This window comes from Euprymna scolopes, chromosome 24, assembly GCF_053919585.1.
Source record: "Euprymna scolopes isolate OS-2025 chromosome 24, ASM5391958v1, whole genome shotgun sequence".
In the NCBI taxonomy this organism is placed as follows: domain Eukaryota; kingdom Metazoa; phylum Mollusca; class Cephalopoda; order Sepiida; family Sepiolidae; genus Euprymna; species Euprymna scolopes.
In genome coordinates this window covers 99,405,569-99,426,274 of record NC_136505.1, presented here as the reverse complement: position 1 = coordinate 99,426,274, position 20,706 = coordinate 99,405,569, and the positions used below count along the sequence as shown (strand labels likewise).

Here is a 20,706-nt window from a genome sequence, read left to right as displayed (position 1 = left end):
TTGAAAATGAAATTTATCTTGCATTTGATAAGTTATTTGCTGTATATTTTGTTTCTTTACGATTTCTCAGCTGTTAACTATACTGCAAGATTTTCAACATGTGAACATTTGAAATCCATCCATTCAACAATATACAATAACTTTGGATATTACAGAAAAATCACATCAACAGTCACTTATTGAATAAGCAGAGAGACCCAACGTTGCCTGGGATTGTCATCAAAATCAGTGAAATGATCCATTTTTCAATCAAATCGATTGATTGCTCTAGTTGGGGACTCATTGTAGTGCACCAGCAGAAAGCTTCAATGCCTTCCTGAAGTGACAATCCACAATACATTGTAGTCTACATTGCACTGTAGAGAACTTACTGTTGATTTTATAAAATTATTTTTATATAATGGCTTGAATTAAAGTTTAAAATGTAAAATACAAGTATCATGGTTCCACGGTGTATTAAACAGAAACATTCATTTCCAATGCGCCCTGTCTTATCAAACAACGTACTGTTGATTTTATATGCCAGGCGCTTCTGTTTGTGCAGTGATAAAACTTAACGAATGCACTTGTGATGTTAGGTTGTATAATGGTGTTAACTTTGGTCAAAATTAGACTTCCTTCTTATATTAGATTTTGATACTTATCAGAGGCATTCCGATACAAAAACTATCTAAGAACACTTCCAAAGAATAAGGATTCAGTTAAAATTGAATCATAGGAAAGTTATAAAAAATATCCTACTGACTCCTGAAAATTGATCTTTTATAAGTTACGGACACACTCTCAAACCCACGGTCCCATTTCTTGAAATGCAGAGCTAACCACTTTTCCTTAGTTAAAAAAAAACATGGATTTCACACCCGATGAAGATCGTAAATTTCAATGACCAAAATGCTGTGCCAATAACACCAGAGATGAGAATAATTGTCCAAACAATGAAAACAACATTCCTGATCTCAAAATTTCAGAATTGCACAAAGTGCATTTGTGTGAAATTTCAAAAATCGGCCCAGTCTATTCAGAGTCCATAAGGAACATATGCGTGCACGCACACACATACAAAATGCCTTTATATATAAGTAGAGGTAGCGATACTCAGCACAAATGTAATTTAGACATTTTTTTTTTTTTTTTTTTGTAGATGGGTGGGGAGGGTTGACGGAAATATATATAGTGTAAAGTGTACCTGTGCTGGAAGGTCAAGAGTCGTTTGGACATTACGTTGTAAACTGGACCAGGACTGCCTCTAAAATCATTGGAAATTAAAAGAAAAGGGGTTTTTGAATAAAAGATTAGTAAAAAAAAAAAAAAAAAAAAAAAAAAAAAGAAAGATTGAAGAAGAACAAGTATTCCCAACTCTTCTACTTTTTAAAATAATTTCTTTTACTAAGTTATTTTTAATAGTGGTTATGAAGATTTTTTTCTGTTTCTGACAACAAGATTTACCTTGAAAATTCGAAGATAACACCACCAATATCACCTTGGTTCAACACATCTATATATCTATAAAAGTGAAAATGTGTGTGTGTGTGTGTGTGTGTGTGTGTGTGTGTGTGTGTGTGTGTGTGCATTTCCCTACTAATCTACTCTGTCAATTTTCAGTCTACAGAGTCGAGATTTGACATAAGAGGTATTGAGATTTGGGAAAATCTTTTTAATCAGTTTTCGGCCAGAAATTTGGCTGTCAAGGGGTCAAAGTTCAACAATTTGACCTTGGTAAACTCATTTGAAATTTTAGATGTAGGTTATTTGAACATGGATCAAACTTTTTAATTTGATTTGAGACCAAAATAAGAAATGTTAAGGGATCAAAAAAAATTTTTAATTTAACCTCTGCGGTCTAAATTACTCAGCCAATTTCTGGTCTAAACATTTGAAATTTTACATAATGGGTATTCAGAGATAAGGCAAGCTTTTTAATTGGTTTGCCTTGAAAATTTGAGCTGCCAAAGGTTCAAAATTCAAAATATTTGATCTTTGCGGTGTCTATTCAGTCAATTCTGGGTCTAAACATTTAAAATTTATACATAACAGGTATTCAGACATACAGAAAGCATTTTAATCAGTTTTTGAGCGATAATTTGGCTGCCAAAAAGTTAAAGTTGAAAGAGTTGACCTTTGCAGATTCTACCACATTTCTCCGCCAATTTTGGTTCTGAACACTTGAAATTTTAGATGTAGGTAACTTGGACATGGGTAAAACTTTTTATTTTGATTTGAGACGAAAATAATATTAAAAAGGTGGTCAAAATTGAGGTCCAATTATAAAAAATTTACCTCTGCAGTCTCTACGAAATTACTTATACAATTTTTGGTCTAAATATTCGAAATCTTATATAAAGTGTATTCACATATAGGGCAAGTTATGAACAGTACATAGGGCCTGAGCAAAGCCGGGTAGAACTGCTACTAGTAAATAAATAATTAATAATAAAAAAATTATTGAAATTTTTCAACATCGTCATTTTACGTTATCTTGTATCCAAAAATGTTTTTCTACCAAACTGCATTGTTATAGCCTTCTAACACAATTCCTCATGTTTTACCAATGACTTTTTTTTTCTACGTAACGTGGTTTGCAGGTGGTGACCGGGAGAAAATTTAGATTAGCCACAAATGCCCCAGACAAACTGTCAGGTATATGTGGAATATGTTCTAGTCAGGGATATCTTTATGAAATGCATAAAGATACCCAATGTGAAGTTTAGACTAGCTGGGTGTGGGCCGCCATAAAAGCTGATTAACTTGCTCAAGTGCAGACTGTTGACCTTGGTTGGTGACGCACTTGCTAAGATGAAGCACTTGTATCGCTTTTATTTGGTTGCAGAAGTAACAAGCTGGAGAAAATTTAGTTTGAACAGAAAACTTATATTCTTCAATAAAAAATGAGTTACCTCCCCTGTCTGACTTTTTTTGAGATAATTTGTTAGGTACAACATAAAAATAATAGTTATTTACTTTAAACCATAGAAGACTTATTACCCTTGAAAAAGGAAGGGGATCTGGCCAGGACAGATTGAGAGGTAAATAAAATGTGTCTCACATCACAAACTTTATTCGTCACGCATCCAGCAGCTTTTACCTTACTATTTAATCTGTAAGTTGTTGAATAAATTTGTTAACAGGTTATACTTCATCCTATGCGCATGTTTAAGTTGGCATTAAACCAATAATGTATATCATTTGACACAACATTATTTTAAAAGGTTTCCTTATTACTAATCATCTGGGCTGGACCAAATCATTTTAAAAATAAATTGTAGTAAAGTATTCGATTATATTGTCAATAATATGAGAGCAATGATACATGAAAATGGGCTGATTTGTCAGCTTAAATGCTATTTGGGTCTTACTTTGAAAATTTGCTAAGACAAGTTTATATATTAGATGTACAAATTGGAATAGGGGAGACATACAGATCAAAGCAATAGTTTTTGTTAGAAAATGCCTGCCATTTCCTTTAATAAAATAAAATTTGTTACTGTTTGACTTAGCTTCTTGCAATTGTTGGCACTTCTGCAGTTTAAGAACCATGCTAGTTTTCAGATAAGATTTTCAAGTTACGTCAAATTTTAACGGCATTTGTTATTTATGAAATTGCTAGGTGAAAATACAGAATAGTAAACAAAACCTGCTTTCAATGTTAAGAATAGCTTTCTAGATGACATTATTTCAGCATGCTCCATAAAACTGCAAAAGTAGCCAAATTTCTTAGGAAATTTGATAAAACAAAAATAATGGAAAAATAGAATTTTATAAAAAAAAAATAAATAAAACATGTATTAGATACGTTCAAAGCCGAAACAATGCATTATTACAAAATGAACATTTTGTTTGAAATTTATATTGGAATTTATAAACATACTTCGAAGATACACTTCATCAGTATATCTTTTTCTTTTGCTGGAGTAAGTAGAAGTCCGTTTGTTGTTTTTACGGTCAGTCAGTCATAACCAGGTAAATAATTTGTAATTGTATCACTAGTTATCGCTCATACTGAGGATTGAACCTTCAACTTCAAGATAAGAACAGTAGTCCAAATAATAATTGTTAGCTCCTAACATCAAGTGGCTTCACTTCTTGTCTGGAGTGATTTTCATACATACAGAGGATTGAAACTTTAGCCTCTACTAGACCATCATTTAGAACTGATAATTACTCAGCACTTAATTTCCATGAACAGAGCTTCTTTTTCAGAACTATCCATCTGTGGAACACAATACCATGTGTGTTTCCTGGCTAACTATAACATGGTCGTCTTCAAATCTAATGTGAAGAAATTCCAATTGAGCCGTCCTGTTAAATAATGTATACTCTCCACGAATTCCACTATAACTGATCATGCTGCAACACTTCACCTTTATCCTAGAGTGGTCTCCAGGCCTTATTAAGTGATGACCTACCAATATATATATATATATATATATATATATATATATATATATATATATATATATATATGATTGCCACTTCTTGACAGAAGTTTGCCATCTCTTCAGTTCAGTGTGGTGCGTCTGTGTGCATGTAGGTGACATTTTAATCCAGCTTTAGTCCTCCATGAAAGTATGCATATGTGGCATAAAACTTTCCTTCTTGTAAAGGTGTGCGACTCCTCGAATGTTGTATTAGACCACTTTTAGACTTTCAGATTAGACCACAAATATGACAACTTAGCATTGCTGGATGTGCTGTAATAGGCTCCTCATAAGATGTCCTTCCTGTCTTTGATTGTGTGATTTCAGATGGTTTACAAAACCAGCTTCTGACAAAAAGTGTGTATATATATATATATATGATGGCAGTAAATTCGTTTTCGAATATTGCCATTACTTGATATAGCGTTAGAAAATTGAAACATGAAGACAGATCAGTGGTGAGCCGCACGAAAGTGATTTCTGGCATCCTTTGGCACACATCGTGCAGACATGAGCGCCACCAGCAGCACATGATTGATGGTCACTTCTATGAACATTCATATGCCGTTTCAAACTGCCTGCAGTCTTGCATGTCCGCCTGCAGTTGACACAAGTTAGATTTTGCAACACGAGACTGTTTTGTGGCCCATTGTGCTGATGAGCAGTCTGGAGGCTTATCAGCCCAGCTCTGCTCAGACAGTCTCCTGCACGCCTTACACTCTAGACCAATTTGGCGCCCCAGCTCATCAACTGCGGGAAGTAGGGGAAGAAAAAAAAAGGGGGGGGGGTTTGGTTTTGTAGAACATAAGTTTCACAAAAAAGAAACTGGAATCTTAGGAAGATTTCCACCATTCCAGTAATCATATGAAACAATGGATTCATGAAGAATTAAAAAAAAAAAAAAAAAAAAAAACTACTTGCTGAATATACCTGGTGAACCAAGTGCAGGAGAAATGCAAACAATTATACTTAAAAGAAGGTTAGAATCTTAAAAAAGATTTCTCGGTTGGAGTGGTAAATGTCTGGCATCCAGTAGGATGCCCCATCCCAAGATTTTTTTTTTTTTTTTTTTTTTAAATAAGGAACCATTAATTCGAATTTCACATTCTCTGAAAGGAGAGAAGGGAATGGGGATCCTACAGGATGCAGAGAAAATCCCCGATCAAATTTTTAAAAACTAAAATATCATTTATTTTCTAAATTTATCTATTTTTGGCTCATTATCTTTGCAGATATATATTTATGTTTCAACTCCAAATTTTCATAAATTTAATTTGTTTTGTAGGAAGGAGTCGACGCAAGACTATTATTCAGCTACATTACACAGGAAAGACAACCCCAGGGATTGTCAAGTTCTTAAAAGCCCCAAAATCGACAGTTCAGGATGCAGTACAGCGCTACAAAGAATTTGGGACAACAGATGATTGGCCCAGATGTGGACGACCCCGAACTGCTCGTACATCATCCAAAATTAAGGTCATTAGGGAGCAAATAAGGATGAACCCCAACAGAAACATGAGGGAAATGGCTAGGAGTTTGGAATTTTTTTTTTTTTTTTTTTTTTACATAGGCATCACCACATTATCAAGGCCAAGAGGCCACTCAAAGATAAGGGTTAAAGAGTGTACAGTAGAAATTGGACAATATAGTAATCATTAGTAATGAAATTGATGAAAAAAGCATTAGAACCATTGTTGAAGATTTAAAGTGGTTCTCCTTGAAGATGACAAACAGACAACTCATGACATTGTAAAAATAAAAGAGGTTGGAAAAAGCCAAGATTCTCTTGAATCGAATGAAGGATGGCACGGACGCTGGGGAAATCATCTTTTCTGATAAGAAAATGTTCACTGTCAAAGCCAAAAATTCAACTCACGGAACAACAATTTTGGCAAAGAATGCGGATTCCCTATTCCGCAAAATCTGTTTTCCGTCGCTAAAAACCTGTCTTGATAATGGTTTGTGCTGCCATCTCTGAGTTGGAGATCACCTCCCATTTTTGTTAAAGGAGGCGCAAAAATCAACGCAAACTCACACATTGAGAGATATTTTGACTCCTGCAAATGTCAAAATGAAAAAGCATTTCAAGGATAATCCCTTCACATTGTAAAAGGACGGTGCGCCCTCTCACACTGCAAACACAATGTAGGATTGGTGTGAAAGTTACTTTCCTGCTTTTTGAAGGAAGGAAGTGTGGCCTCCTTCATCTCCAGACTTAAACCCTCTGGATTTTTGTGTCTGGTCCATCTTAGAAAAGGAGACCTGCGCTACAGCTCATAATATGGAAGCTCTGAAAAAGTCCTTGAAGTGAGAATGGGCAGAAATTCCAAGAAACCCTCTGTGCCACAGTAAAGAGTTTCAGAGGACGAACGAAAAATTGCAGCCAAGTGCGGCCATATTGAAAAATAATTCAGTAGAAATGTTAAATGGGTTACGATATTGTGTGATGATTTTTGTCTGATTTCATCCTTTATTAGTGGTTAAATTAACATTTTTACAAGATCGAGGACTTTCTCCGCACCCTGTGTATTCCATACAAACAAAAAAAAATACCCCCCACCCACCCCAAAAAGGTTCTAATTGTCAGTCATATATGGCGAGCTTGGTTGAAGACCTTTTTCTTCTTTCTTTTTTTAATCTCATGTTCAATTCGTTTTGGGTCAAAGTTCAACTCATTTTCATAACTTAAAATTAAGTCAGATCAAACTATAAAGATGAAAATAATGATACGACTTAAAAAATACATTAATACAATTTTACGTTTTTACAGAAACTAATGAAATATTCGATGGTCAGTGATATTTTATTGTTCCTATATATTTGCTTCCCTACGAGGGCAGAGTTAGACACAAGGTCAGTTTTTAATGTGGGGAAAACCCAGCTCCCAAAAAGAAGGGTACCCTGGATAGGAACAAAAATATAAATTTTCTCAGTCGTGAAGGATTTCTTCTCCACTGACTGAGGACAGAAAAAGTGAAATGTAGTATCAGAATAGATATTACGCTGTGATCTGTGCCTTCGGGCCAAGATCCACTTCCGAAATATTAATGTTGTATAAAATAAACAGGGCAGTAGTAGTAGTAGTAGTAGTAGAGGTGGCAACATTAATACGAGTGAAGCTAGTTAATCTGGAGGTTCGTTGTGGCAGTGGGGAGAGAAAAGAGGGAAAGAAAGGGGGGAAGGGAAAGAAAGGGGGACGAAAGGTGGGGAGGCAAATACAGGGAGAGGAACAGGGGAAAATAGAGGGAGAGGAACAGGGAAAAATAGAGGGAGAGGAACAGGGAAAAATAGAGGGAGAGGAACAGGGAAAAATAGAGGGAGAGGAACAGGGAAAAATAGAGGGAGAGGAACAGGGAAAAATAGAGGGAGAGGAACAGGGAAAAATAGAGGGAGAGGAACAGGGAAAAATAGAGGGAGAGGAACAGGGAAAAATAGAGGGAGAGGAACAGGGAAAAATAGAGGGAGAGGAACAGGGAAAAATAGAGGGAGAGGAACAGGGAAAAATAGAGGGAGAGGAACAGGGAAAAATAGAGGGAGAGGAACAGGGAAAAATAGAGGGAGAGGAACAGGGAAAAATAGAGGGAGAGGAACAGGGAAAAATAGAGGGAGAGGAACAGGGAAAAATAGAGGGAGAGGAACAGGGAAAAATAGAGGGAGAGGAACAGGGGAAAATAGGAGAGGAACAGGGGAAAATAGGAGAGGAACAGGGGAAAATAGGAGAGGAACAGGGGAAAATAGGAGAGGAACAGGGGAAAATAGGAGAGGAACAGGGGAAAATAGAAGGAGAGGAACAGGGGAAAATAGAAGGAGAGGAACAGGGGAAAATAGAAGGAGAGGAACAGGGGAAAATAGAAGGAGAGGAACAGGGGAAAATAGAAGGAGAGGAACAGGGGAAAATAGAAGGAGAGGAACAGGGGAAAATAGAAGGAGAGGAACAGGGGAAAATAGAAGGAGAGGAACAGGGGAAAATAGAAGGAGAGGAACAGGGGAAAATAGAAGGAGAGGAACAGGGGAAAATAGAAGGAGAGGAACAGGGGAAAATAGAAGGAGAGGAACAGGGGAAAATAGAAGGAGAGGAACAGGGGAAAATAGAAGGAGAGGAACAGGGGAAAATAGAAGGAGAGGAACAGGGGAAAATAGAAGGAGAGGAACAGGGGAAAATAGAAGGAGAGGAACAGGGGAAAATAGAAGGAGAGGAACAGGGGAAAATAGAAGGAGAGGAACAGGGGCAAATAGAAGGAGAGGAACAGGGGCAAATAGAAGGAGAGGAACAGGGGAAAATAGAAGGAGAGGAACAGGGGAAAATAGAAGGAGAGGAACAGGGGAAAATAGAAGGAGAGGAACAGGGGAAAATAGAAGGAGAGGAACAGGGGCAAATAGAAGGAGAGGAACAGGGGAAAATAGAAGGAGAGGAACAGGGGAAAATAGAAGGAGAGGAACAGGGGAAAATAGAAGGAGAGGAACAGGGGAAAATAGAAGGAGAGGAACAGGGGAAAATAGAAGGAGAGGAACAGGGGCAAATAGAAGGAGAGGAACAGGGGAAAATAGAAGGAGAGGAACAGGGGAAAATAGAAGGAGAGGAACAGGGGAAAATAGAAGGAGAGGAACAGGGGAAAATAGAAAGAGAGGAACAGGGGAAAATAGAAGGAGAGGAACAGAGGAAAATAGGAGAGGAACAGGGGAAAATAGAAGGAGAGGAACAGGGGAAAATAGAAGGAGAGGAACAGGGGAAAATAGAAGGAGAGGAACAGAGGAAAATAGAAGGAGAGGAACAGGGGAAAATAGAAGGAGAGGAACAGAGGAAAATAGAAGGAGAGGAACAGGGGAAAATAGAAGGAGAGGAACAGGGGAAAATAGAAGGAGAGGAACAGGGGAAAATAGAAGGAGAGGAACAGAGGAAAATAGGAGAGGAACAGGGGAAAATAGAAGGAGAGGAACAGGGGAAAATAGAAGGAGAGGAACAGGGGAAAATAGAAGGAGAGGAACAGGGGAAAATAGAAGGAGAGGAACAGGGGCAAATAGAAGGAGAGGAACAGGGGAAAATAGAAGGAGAGGAACAGGGGAAAATAGAAGGAGAGGAACAGGGGAAAATAGAAGGAGAGGAACAGGGGAAAATAGAAGGAGAGGAACAGGGGAAAATAGAAGGAGAGGAACAGGGGAAAATAGAAGGAGAGGAACAGGGGAAAATAGAAGGAGAGGAACAGGGGCAAATAGAAGGAGAGGAACAGGGGAAAATAGAAGGAGAGGAACAGGGGAAAATAGAAGGAGAGGAACAGGGGAAAATAGAAGGAGAGGAACAGGGGAAAATAGAAAGAGAGGAACAGGGGAAAATAGAAGGAGAGGAACAGAGGAAAATAGGAGAGGAACAGGGGCAAATAGAAGGAGAGGAACAGGGGAAAATAGAAGGAGAGGAACAGGGGAAAATAGAAGGAGAGGAACAGGGGAAAATAGAAGGAGAGGAACAGGGGAAAATAGAAGGAGAGGAACAGAGGAAAATAGGAGAGGAACAGGGGAAAATAGAAGGAGAGGAACAGGGGAAAATAGAAGGAGAGGAACAGGGGAAAATAGAAGGAGAGGAACAGGGGAAAATAGAAGGAGAGGAACAGGGGAAAATAGAAGGAGAGGAACAGGGGCAAATAGAAGGAGAGGAACAGGGGAAAATAGAAGGAGAGGAACAGGGGAAAATAGAAGGAGAGGAACAGGGGCAAATAGAAGGAGAGGAATAGGGGCAAATAGAAGGAGAGGAATAGGGGAAAATAGAAGGAGAGGAACAGGGGCAAATAGAAGGAGAGGAATAGGGGCAAATAGAAGGAGAGGAACAGGGGAAAATAGAAGGAGAGGAACAGGGGCAAATAGAAGGAGAGGAATAGGGGCAAATAGAAGGAGAGGAACAGGGGAAAATAGAAGGAGAGGAACAGGGGAAAATAGAAGGAGAGGAACAGGGGAAAATAGAAGGAGAGGAACAGGGGAAAATAGAAGGAGAGGAACAGGGGAAAATAGAAGGAGAGGAACAGGGGAAAATAGAAGGAGAGGAACAGGGGAAAATAGAAGGAGAGGAACAGGGGAAAATAGAAGGAGAGGAACAGGGGCAAATAGAAGGAGAGGAATAGGGGCAAATAGAAGGAGAGGAATAGGGGAAAATAGGAGAGGAACAGGGGAAAATAGAAGGAGAGGAACAGGGGCAAATAGAAGGAGAGGAACAGGGGAAAATAGAAGGAGAGGAACAGGGGAAAATAGAAGGAGAGGAACAGGGGAAAATAGAAGGAGAGGAACAGGGGAAAATAGAAGGAGAGGAACAGGGGAAAATAGAAGGAGAGGAACAGGGGAAAATAGAAGGAGAGGAACAGGGGCAAATAGAAGGAGAGGAATAGGGGCAAATAGAAGGAGAGGAATAGGGGAAAATAGGAGAGGAACAGGGGAAAATAGAAGGAGAGGAACAGGGGCAAATAGAAGGAGAGGAATAGGGGCAAATAGAAGGAGAGGAACAGGGGAAAATAGGAGAGGAACAGGGGAAAATAGAAGGAGAGGAACAGGGGAAAATAGAAGGAGAGGAACAGGGGAAAATAGAAGGAGAGGAACAGGGGAAAATAGAAGGAGAGGAACAGGGGAAAATAGAAGGAGAGGAACAGGGGCAAATAGAAGGAGAGGAACAGGGGAAAATAGGAGAGGAACAGGGGAAAATAGAAGGAGAGGAACAGGGGAAAATAGAAGGAGAGGAACAGGGGAAAATAGAAGGAGAGGAACAGGGGAAAATAGAAGGAGAGGAACAGGGGAAAATAGAAGGAGAGGAACAGGGGCAAATAGAAGGAGAGGAACAGGGGAAAATAGAAGGAGAGGAACAGGGGCAAATAGAAGGAGAGGAACAGGGGCAAATAGAAGGAGAGGAATAGGGGCAAATAGAAGGAGAGGAATAGGGGAAAATAGGAGAGGAACAGGGGAAAATAGAAGGAGAGGAACAGGGGCAAATAGAAGGAGAGGAATAGGGGCAAATAGAAGGAGAGGAACAGGGGAAAATAGGAGAGGAACAGGGGAAAATAGAAGGAGAGGAACAGGGGAAAATAGAAGGAGAGGAACAGGGGAAAATAGAAGGAGAGGAACAGGGGAAAATAGAAGGAGAGGAACAGGGGAAAATAGAAGGAGAGGAACAGGGGAAAATAGAAGGAGAGGAACAGGGGAAAATAGAAGGAGAGGAACAGGGGAAAATAGAAGGAGAGGAACAGGGGAAAATAGAAGGAGAGGAACAGGGGAAAATAGAAGGAGAGGAACAGAGGAAAATAGAAGGAGAGGAACAGGGGAAAAATAGAAGGAGAGGAACAGGGGCAAATAGAAGGAGAGGAATAGGGGCAAATAGAAGGAGAGGAATAGGGGAAAATAGGAGAGGAACAGGGGAAAATAGAAGGAGAGGAACAGGGGCAAATAGAAGGAGAGGAACAGGGGAAAATAGAAGGAGAGGAACAGGGGAAAATAGAAGGAGAGGAACAGGGGAAAATAGAAGGAGAGGAACAGGGGAAAATAGAAGGAGAGGAACAGGGGAAAATAGAAGGAGAGGAACAGGGGAAAATAGAAGGAGAGGAACAGGGGCAAATAGAAGGAGAGGAATAGGGGCAAATAGAAGGAGAGGAATAGGGGAAAATAGGAGAGGAACAGGGGAAAATAGAAGGAGAGGAACAGGGGCAAATAGAAGGAGAGGAATAGGGGCAAATAGAAGGAGAGGAACAGGGGAAAATAGGAGAGGAACAGGGGAAAATAGAAGGAGAGGAACAGGGGAAAATAGAAGGAGAGGAACAGGGGAAAATAGAAGGAGAGGAACAGGGGAAAATAGAAGGAGAGGAACAGGGGAAAATAGAAGGAGAGGAACAGGGGAAAATAGAAGGAGAGGAACAGGGGAAAATAGAAGGAGAGGAACAGGGGAAAATAGAAGGAGAGGAACAGGGGAAAATAGAAGGAGAGGAACAGGGGAAAATAGAAGGAGAGGAACAGGGGAAAATAGAAGGAGAGGAACAGGGGCAAATAGAAGGAGAGGAACAGGGGAAAATAGAAGGAGAGGAACAGGGGAAAATAGAAGGAGAGGAACAGGGGAAAATAGAAGGAGAGGAACAGGGGAAAATAGAAGGAGAGGAACAGGGGAAAATAGAAGGAGAGGAACAGGGGAAAATAGAAGGAGAGGAACAGAGGAAAATAGGAGAGGAACAGGGGCAAATAGAAGGAGAGGAACAGGGGAAAATAGAAGGAGAGGAACAGGGGAAAATAGAAGGAGAGGAACAGGGGCAAATAGAAGGAGAGGAACAGGGGCAAATAGAAGGAGAGGAACAGGGGAAAATAGAAGGAGAGGAACAGGGGAAAATAGAAGGAGAGGAACAGGGGAAAATAGAAGGAGAGGAACAGGGGAAAATAGAAAGAGAGGAACAGGGGAAAATAGAAGGAGAGGAACAGAGGAAAATAGGAGAGGAACAGGGGCAAATAGAAGGAGAGGAACAGGGGAAAATAGAAGGAGAGGAACAGGGGAAAATAGAAGGAGAGGAACAGGGGAAAATAGAAGGAGAGGAACAGGGGAAAATAGAAGGAGAGGAACAGAGGAAAATAGGAGAGGAACAGGGGCAAATAGAAGGAGAGGAACAGGGGAAAATAGAAGGAGAGGAACAGGGGAAAATAGAAGGAGAGGAACAGGGGAAAATAGAAGGAGAGGAACAGGGGAAAATAGAAGGAGAGGAACAGGGGAAAATAGAAGGAGAGGAACAGGGGAAAATAGAAGGAGAGGAACAGGGGCAAATAGAAGGAGAGGAATAGGGGCAAATAGAAGGAGAGGAATAGGGGAAAATAGGAGAGGAACAGGGGAAAATAGAAGGAGAGGAACAGGGGCAAATAGAAGGAGAGGAATAGGGGCAAATAGAAGGAGAGGAACAGGGGAAAATAGGAGAGGAACAGGGGAAAATAGAAGGAGAGGAACAGGGGAAAATAGAAGGAGAGGAACAGGGGAAAATAGAAGGAGAGGAACAGGGGAAAATAGAAGGAGAGGAACAGGGGAAAATAGAAGGAGAGGAACAGGGGAAAATAGAAGGAGAGGAACAGGGGAAAATAGAAGGAGAGGAACAGGGGAAAATAGAAGGAGAGGAACAGGGGAAAATAGAAGGAGAGGAACAGGGGAAAATAGAAGGAGAGGAACAGGGGAAAATAGAAGGAGAGGAACAGGGGAAAATAGAAGGAGAGGAACAGGGGAAAATAGAAGGAGAGGAACAGGGGAAAATAGAAGGAGAGGAACAGGGGAAAATAGAAGGAGAGGAACAGGGGAAAATAGAAAGAGAGGAACAGGGGAAAATAGAAGGAGAGGAACAGAGGAAAATAGGAGAGGAACAGGGGCAAATAGAAGGAGAGGAACAGGGGAAAATAGAAGGAGAGGAACAGGGGAAAATAGAAGGAGAGGAACAGGGGAAAATAGAAGGAGAGGAACAGGGGAAAATAGAAGGAGAGGAACAGGGGAAAATAGAAGGAGAGGAACAGGGGAAAATAGAAGGAGAGGAACAGGGGAAAATAGAAGGAGAGGAACAGGGGAAAATAGAAGGAGAGGAACAGGGGAAAATAGAAGGAGAGGAACAGGGGAAAATAGAAGGAGAGGAACAGGGGAAAATAGAAGGAGAGGAACAGGGGAAAATAGAAGGAGAGGAACAGAGGAAAATAGGAGAGGAACAGGGGCAAATAGAAGGAGAGGAACAGGGGAAAATAGAAGGAGAGGAACAGGGGAAAATAGAAGGAGAGGAACAGGGGAAAATAGAAGGAGAGGAACAGGGGCAAATAGAAGGAGAGGAACAGGGGAAAATAGAAGGAGAGGAACAGGGGAAAATAGAAGGAGAGGAACAGGGGAAAATAGAAGGAGAGGAACAGGGGAAAATAGAAGGAGAGGAACAGGGGAAAATAGAAGGAGAGGAACAGGGGAAAATAGAAGGAGAGGAACAGGGGAAAATAGAAGGAGAGGAACAGGGGAAAATAGAAGGAGAGGAACAGGGGAAAATAGAAGGAGAGGAACAGGGGAAAATAGAAGGAGAGGAACAGGGGAAAATAGAAGGAGAGGAACAGGGGAAAATAGAAGGAGAGGAACAGGGGAAAATAGAAAGAGAGGAACAGGGGAAAATAGAAGGAGAGGAACAGAGGAAAATAGGAGAGGAACAGGGGCAAATAGAAGGAGAGGAACAGGGGAAAATAGAAGGAGAGGAACAGGGGAAAATAGAAGGAGAGGAACAGGGGAAAATAGAAGGAGAGGAACAGGGGAAAATAGAAGGAGAGGAACAGGGGAAAATAGAAGGAGAGGAACAGGGGCAAATAGAAGGAGAGGAATAGGGGCAAATAGAAGGAGAGGAATAGGGGCAAATAGAAGGAGAGGAATAGGGGCAAATAGAAGGAGAGGAATAGGGGCAAATAGAAGGAGAGGAATAGGGGCAAATAGAAGGAGAGGAATAGGGGCAAATAGAAGGAGAGGAGAAGGGGCAAATAGAAGGAGAGGAGAAGGGGCAAATAGAAGGAGAGGAGAAGGGGCAAATAGAAGGAGAGGAATAGGGGCAAATAAAGGGAGAGGAATAGGGGCAAATAAAGGGAGAAGTGGGGAAATAGAGGGCGGAGGAAGGGGGGAAAGCAGAAAACTATTTCCAGAATTGTAGCCATTTATCATTTCCATTCCAATGACTGCAACAAATGCCATTCAACGATTCTAATCTCTTGACGATGTGAACAGCAAAAACGACAAGTAATTTATCAATAAATGTTCGCATTTCCATTGAGAAATCCGCACGTGGAATTTCGAGGGGGTGGGGTGCAGATTAGAATTCTCCATTTAAAAAAGCTGAAAGCAAAACAATTCATTCGAATTTGCTGAGAAAAACGCGATATTTCGAGAACATGCCTTTAAATAAATACTATTATCTTCTTTGTGGGTGTGTGGGTGTGTGTGTTACATAATCTGCAGGTTTTAATTTATGTGTGGAAAATTTAAATGAGATATTCGTTTTCAGCATACCCGAAAACCTATAAAAGTCATTTTTAAGGTGATTGTTAAGATGGAAAGTAAATAAAAAATTTGCCAACTGCACAAGAAGCACCTTATATAATAAGGTAGACGTAGACTTACATATTTACTTTTTTTATTATTAAAAAAAGAAACCAGAGTATTTTCATAGTATTTGACGTATTTCTTTCGTTGGCAGCATGGGGGCAAACGTTAAAATTTAATAACCGAATAAACCGTGACCTACGATTGGTATTGTATCAGACTTTTAACATTCATATAATTGTTACTTGCAAATCGAATGATACCGCATTGTTTCACCATTACATATCGTGTTGCACACGTGTAAGCACACGTGTGTGCAAACATTTACTACTACCACCACCTCAGTGGCAGTATACGTAGTGGCAATCACACTGGTTTCAAATTATTATAAAGAAAAACAAACGACTTGTACCTATTTATTTGCCTCCACACGAGGGCAGAGTTAGACACAAGGTCGGTTTTTAATGTGTGGGGGGGGGAAATCACCTCAAAAAGGGGCACTCTCGATAGTAACAAAAGTAAAAATTGCCTCAATCTGGAAGGATCTCTCCTCCACCGATCGAGGCCAGAAAAAGTGTTGCAAAAAATTGGAGTCTAATTTTCATAAATCTATCTATATATAAATAAAACAGTGGACGCTTTTTAATTTTCTTCCTTTGAAGATTGTAATGCTGGGTATGGGGCAGCCAAACCAGCTGCCAACATTGCCCTGATTTTTATTGAAACCAACCGAGAGCTCTTTTTAGTATCCTCGTTGTTCCCTTAAGTGCAATTGTCTGGATCTCTCTTGCACTTGGTTCACCAGAAATATTAGTTAGGTAGGACTTCAGGTTCTTCTTCATAAGCCGTGTAGCGTAGCACCTATAATAAATTTTCCATCATACATATATATATATATATATATATATATATATATAGTTATCCATATACAGTACGATTTCGCTGTTTCACAGCTCATCAGTGCGGCTAGACAAGCAGCTACCTCAAGCCAGAATCAAAACCCAATTGCCCAAACTACAGTTGGAGCTTCTAACTGTTGCACTATATGGCTGCTGCTATGCGGGCAGTGAATTAACAATGTTTTGACATCGTCCGAAATACCTAAGCTCAATTTGTTTACACAAAGAGCATCGCTTAATACACTAATGGTAATTGGTGTATCACTTCCCAATGGTGGTACTGATTGGTTTCCTAGATGTAAACCCAGTGAAACTCATGATTATTAAAGAGTGCTCAATGCAGGACAGAGCTGGTATATAGTCTGTTTATTATGCAAACATTATTGGTTGCATATGTGCATACATGTTTCAGTAGAATCTCAATTCAAGAATAACACCTGATTAGACTAAAAAAAAAAAAAAAAGAAAAAAGAAACGATTCTTCTTTTTTTTTTTTTTTTTTTGTCTGATGAGGTGCTATCCTTGAATTGGGATTCCACTGAAACGTGTATGCACATATGTAATTAATAATGTTTGTATAATAAACAGACTATATCGCCATCTCATCATACACACAATCTGTCTGACCAGTAATTTATGTCAGTATTAATAAGGATTACCTCTATTCTATTTGCAACAAAATTTTATTTTTCAAATAACCTTATGTCAACGTCTTTGATGTTTAAAAGTTTGGCATCATTTTTTTAAATCTCTAGCCGCCCTTTTTCTCTTGTGAAAAGAAAAAAGGCAACGTTAAAGGTGGAGTTTTTTTTTTTTTTTCAGTCATCTGAAATGACTTTTTGAACTGCTTTAGTTCAGTCCCTAGTTATTCCACTGAAATTTCATATGTAAATGTAAATATTTGCATGCACGTGTGAATTCTTGTTAACACCTGGTTAAAAGTATTAGATTTCAGAAGACAAAGGCCAATTTCAGAAAATTTATAACTGGGTAATAAATTTGTATTAAGAATTTCCACTCAGGATGAAACACCCATTATAGTTAAATGATAAAAATGAATAAGAATTCTATGAGTAAATCAATAGTAATGAATGAATTTGAAAGAATAACACCGGATTTATCCTCCCAATTTTCTTATAATAAAAAAATAAATAAATTTAAAAAAAAGAAAAAAAAAAAGCTTACGTTTCTGATTTTTCTGAACAATAGAGAGCCAAACGAAACCAAAACGTTTAGCTTACGATTTACTTTAGCATTAATGCCTGAGCTAGGAAAACTTGTTTTGTTTGCTGCAAGGATAAAAATTAAAACATGAACCAATAGCTGTTACGTTACGCACGCATATTTGTAATGCCCTTGTTTAACCTTCACCTGGCTAATTCCATTTTTTTAATTTCACACTTTTACGCCGATTTTCCCCTGGTTGAAAACCCAAATATAAAGTTTTGCATGGGTTTGAATACTCTATATATTAAGTTTCATGTCTAGACCAAAAACTGACAAGAGTTCGGTAGGCAAAATTTTTTAAATATATATATATATTTAAAAAATTTTGCCTACCGAACTCTTGTCAGTTTTTGGTCTAGACATGAAACTTAATATATATATATATACATACATAGAAAGAGGTTTGTGTTTACTATAAACTTTTTACGCAAATATTACACAAGTATAAATCATGTAGAATATCTGCATTAATATAATTGCTTGTAATAGGTAACTAAAGATGATCATCCCATGAGAAAACAAAAAAAACTAATAAGGAATTAAGATGAATATTTTAAAGAATATGCAAATTAGCTGGATCTTTTGCAGATGAATGCAATTCCATGATCCATATATTACAAAGTTGTATTAAAATAGAAAAAAAAAAATATTTAATATGAATATCAATACACACAAAAAAACAAAACAAAAAAAAAAACGTCTTCTATAATATAAATCTCACCTGTCTGTTTAAATGTATGCATGTCTGCTTAAAACCTCTCGACAGAGGCAACGAATTTTCATGAGATCGGTATCATTTTGAAGCTCGACCCTTCGAACGACAAATATAGAAAAATTGGCCAAAACATTAATTCCTTCATCCTCAACTGGACACTTTTCTACAGGAAGGGGTCACTTTTCTTGCCAATATGCATCCCCTCTTTTTTACTGACTAGCCTTAATTTAAACCTTCGCCACTTCCGGTTTGGCAATGGACACAACAGCAAAGACGTCACATTCTTTTTTTTTTTTTTCACATTCTCCTTTGCGGTATGGGTTTGAGCCTGCCTACTACCATTTTTTTGTTTTTTGCTCAACTCACACCTCCAAACACCCAGACAATGTCGGGCATCCAGGCTAATTATATATATATATATATATATATATATATATATATATATATATATATATATATATATATATATATATATATATAAATAAAATAGTGATAAATACATTTAGAACTAAAATAAGTATAAGACTCCTAAAATTCATACTAGAATGATCCACAAGAACCCGTGGTGTTGAAGGTTCAATCCTCAGTGCAAGCTACACACAAAATGAAAGATTCCATTCAAAATTTCGTACAGATTCCAGAGTTTGACAAGATATACACCTGAAGAGGTTACATCGGCCGAAACGTTGTGGGAATAGTAAATCTGAAGAATACATATGCAAAAAACTTTTACATTTGAAACGCGGTGAGAAATTCCTAAAATGTGAGTTTTCTGTTTTCGTATAACTAGAAACAAGCCTCTTTATTTCTAAACTAGCAAGTCTCCCGGCGTTGCCCGGACGTAAAATACACAAATATTATAATTTTAATTAATGCAGAATTCTTATATACAGAGATATCGTAGGTATTATGCGTAACGTTAAATTCCTTTTAGAAAAAAAATGAAATAAAAAAAAACTGATAATGAAAAACTGAAACGTGCAAAATGTTTTTTCTAAACAGTTAACTTCTTGTAAGTGAAAAAAAAAAAAGATACTCAAGCTGAGATTGAAACCAAAACCTAAAGACAGCGAGTCAAGTATGATAACCATTAGGCCAGCTTGACACTACTTAAAAAGTGTTTTCAAACGTACTTATTAACATAATCTGTCATGTGAATTATTCATGCATGCACATTTGTGAAACACTTAAAAATCCAATGACCCCCCCCCCCACATACCAATTTTTCAATTTTGACCCTTTAACATCCCTATTTTCCGCCTAAAAACCGATTAAAGTTTTCCACCTGTCTGAATACCCTTTATACCAAATTTCAAGTCTGTAGATCAAAAATTCGTTGCCCTCACACACATTCTCACTTGTGCATTGTTTAGAATGGACTAGTCCAACGTTTTTATTCTTTGCTTTTTTTTTTATTTTTATTACAGTGAGAGCGCGAGATGGATAGAAACTTAAAAAAGGTGGGTCATTTCGTGAGTCACGTGAAAATTGCAAAATTCAAATTATTTGAATATCAAGAAAAATAATTGTTTTTTTAAAATACATCCTTCATGGAGATATTCTTTTTAATTTTATGAATGAAGAAAGCTTTTCAAAAGAGATGAATTTTATTTCTTTACTAATTTGAATTATTTCATGCATCTAAACCAGGGGTTCTCAACCGGGGTCCCTGGAATATTTCTAGGGGGGGGGGGGCCACAGGCAAAATATAACAAATTGGTGATCCATGAATAAAAGCAACTACTAATAGTTTTTATGATTAAAAATTTAATTTCTGTAATTTTGGTTTGACATGAAAAAAGCTGAAGTCTACATTCAAACGAATTTGAATGCATTTATTTTTTTTTTTTTTTACATAGGCATCACCACATTATCAAGGCCAAGAGGCCACTCAAGGATAAGGGTTAAAGAGTGTACAGTAGAAGTTTGACAATATAGTAATCATTAGTAATGAAAATTTGGTAAATTAAATAACTTATATGGAACGGCTCATCAAGAACTTATTTACGTTAGACTTGAAGACAACCATATTGTAGTCAACCGGAAAGCAGGAAAACGGAAGACAATTCCACAGGCGTGCAGTTCTAAGAAAGAAGCTTTGTTCATGGAATCTACGTTTAGGTTTAGGCACAGATAAAGAGTGGGGGGAATTATTGATAGTGTGTACAGCTAGACGAGTGTTTCTTGTAAAAGTTTGGCGAGGGGGGACCATAGATTGAAGCTCAGTCGAACACTTTCCATGTATTTTCTAGATTTCAAAAAAACTTTCCATAAAATTGCCTTGAAAGCAATAAAAAAAAAATTTAAAAAGTGATAGGAGCTGGTTTTAAATATGCGCCCCAGGCAGTCAGTTCTTTTCTCATTATATTGTCTGTCTGACCTTCACCCTCCCATACTATGACCAATAGTTAT

The 20,706-nt window shown here is 38.4% G+C and overlaps 1 protein-coding gene across 16 annotated transcripts in view; it reads right to left on the bottom strand.

Annotated features, from left to right (window-relative positions):
- The window catches only part of LOC145246866 (palmitoyltransferase ZDHHC3-like), a 170,200-nt gene that overhangs the window by 136,516 nt on the left and 12,978 nt on the right, over positions 1 to 20,706 (bottom strand). For 8 of the 16 annotated variants that reach the window (XM_080108728.1, XM_080108724.1, XM_080108720.1 and 5 more), the window contains exon 2: positions 1,187 to 1,246. The exons of the other annotated variants lie outside the window; for them this stretch is intronic. Coding sequence is in view for 4 of the 8 variants with exons in the window: in XM_080108724.1 (XP_079964850.1) it covers positions 1,187 to 1,218 (32 nt within the window). In the remaining 4 variants the exon portion in view is untranslated. The remainder of the gene's footprint in view (positions 1 to 1,186; positions 1,247 to 20,706) is intronic. 16 annotated transcript variants of the gene reach the window in all.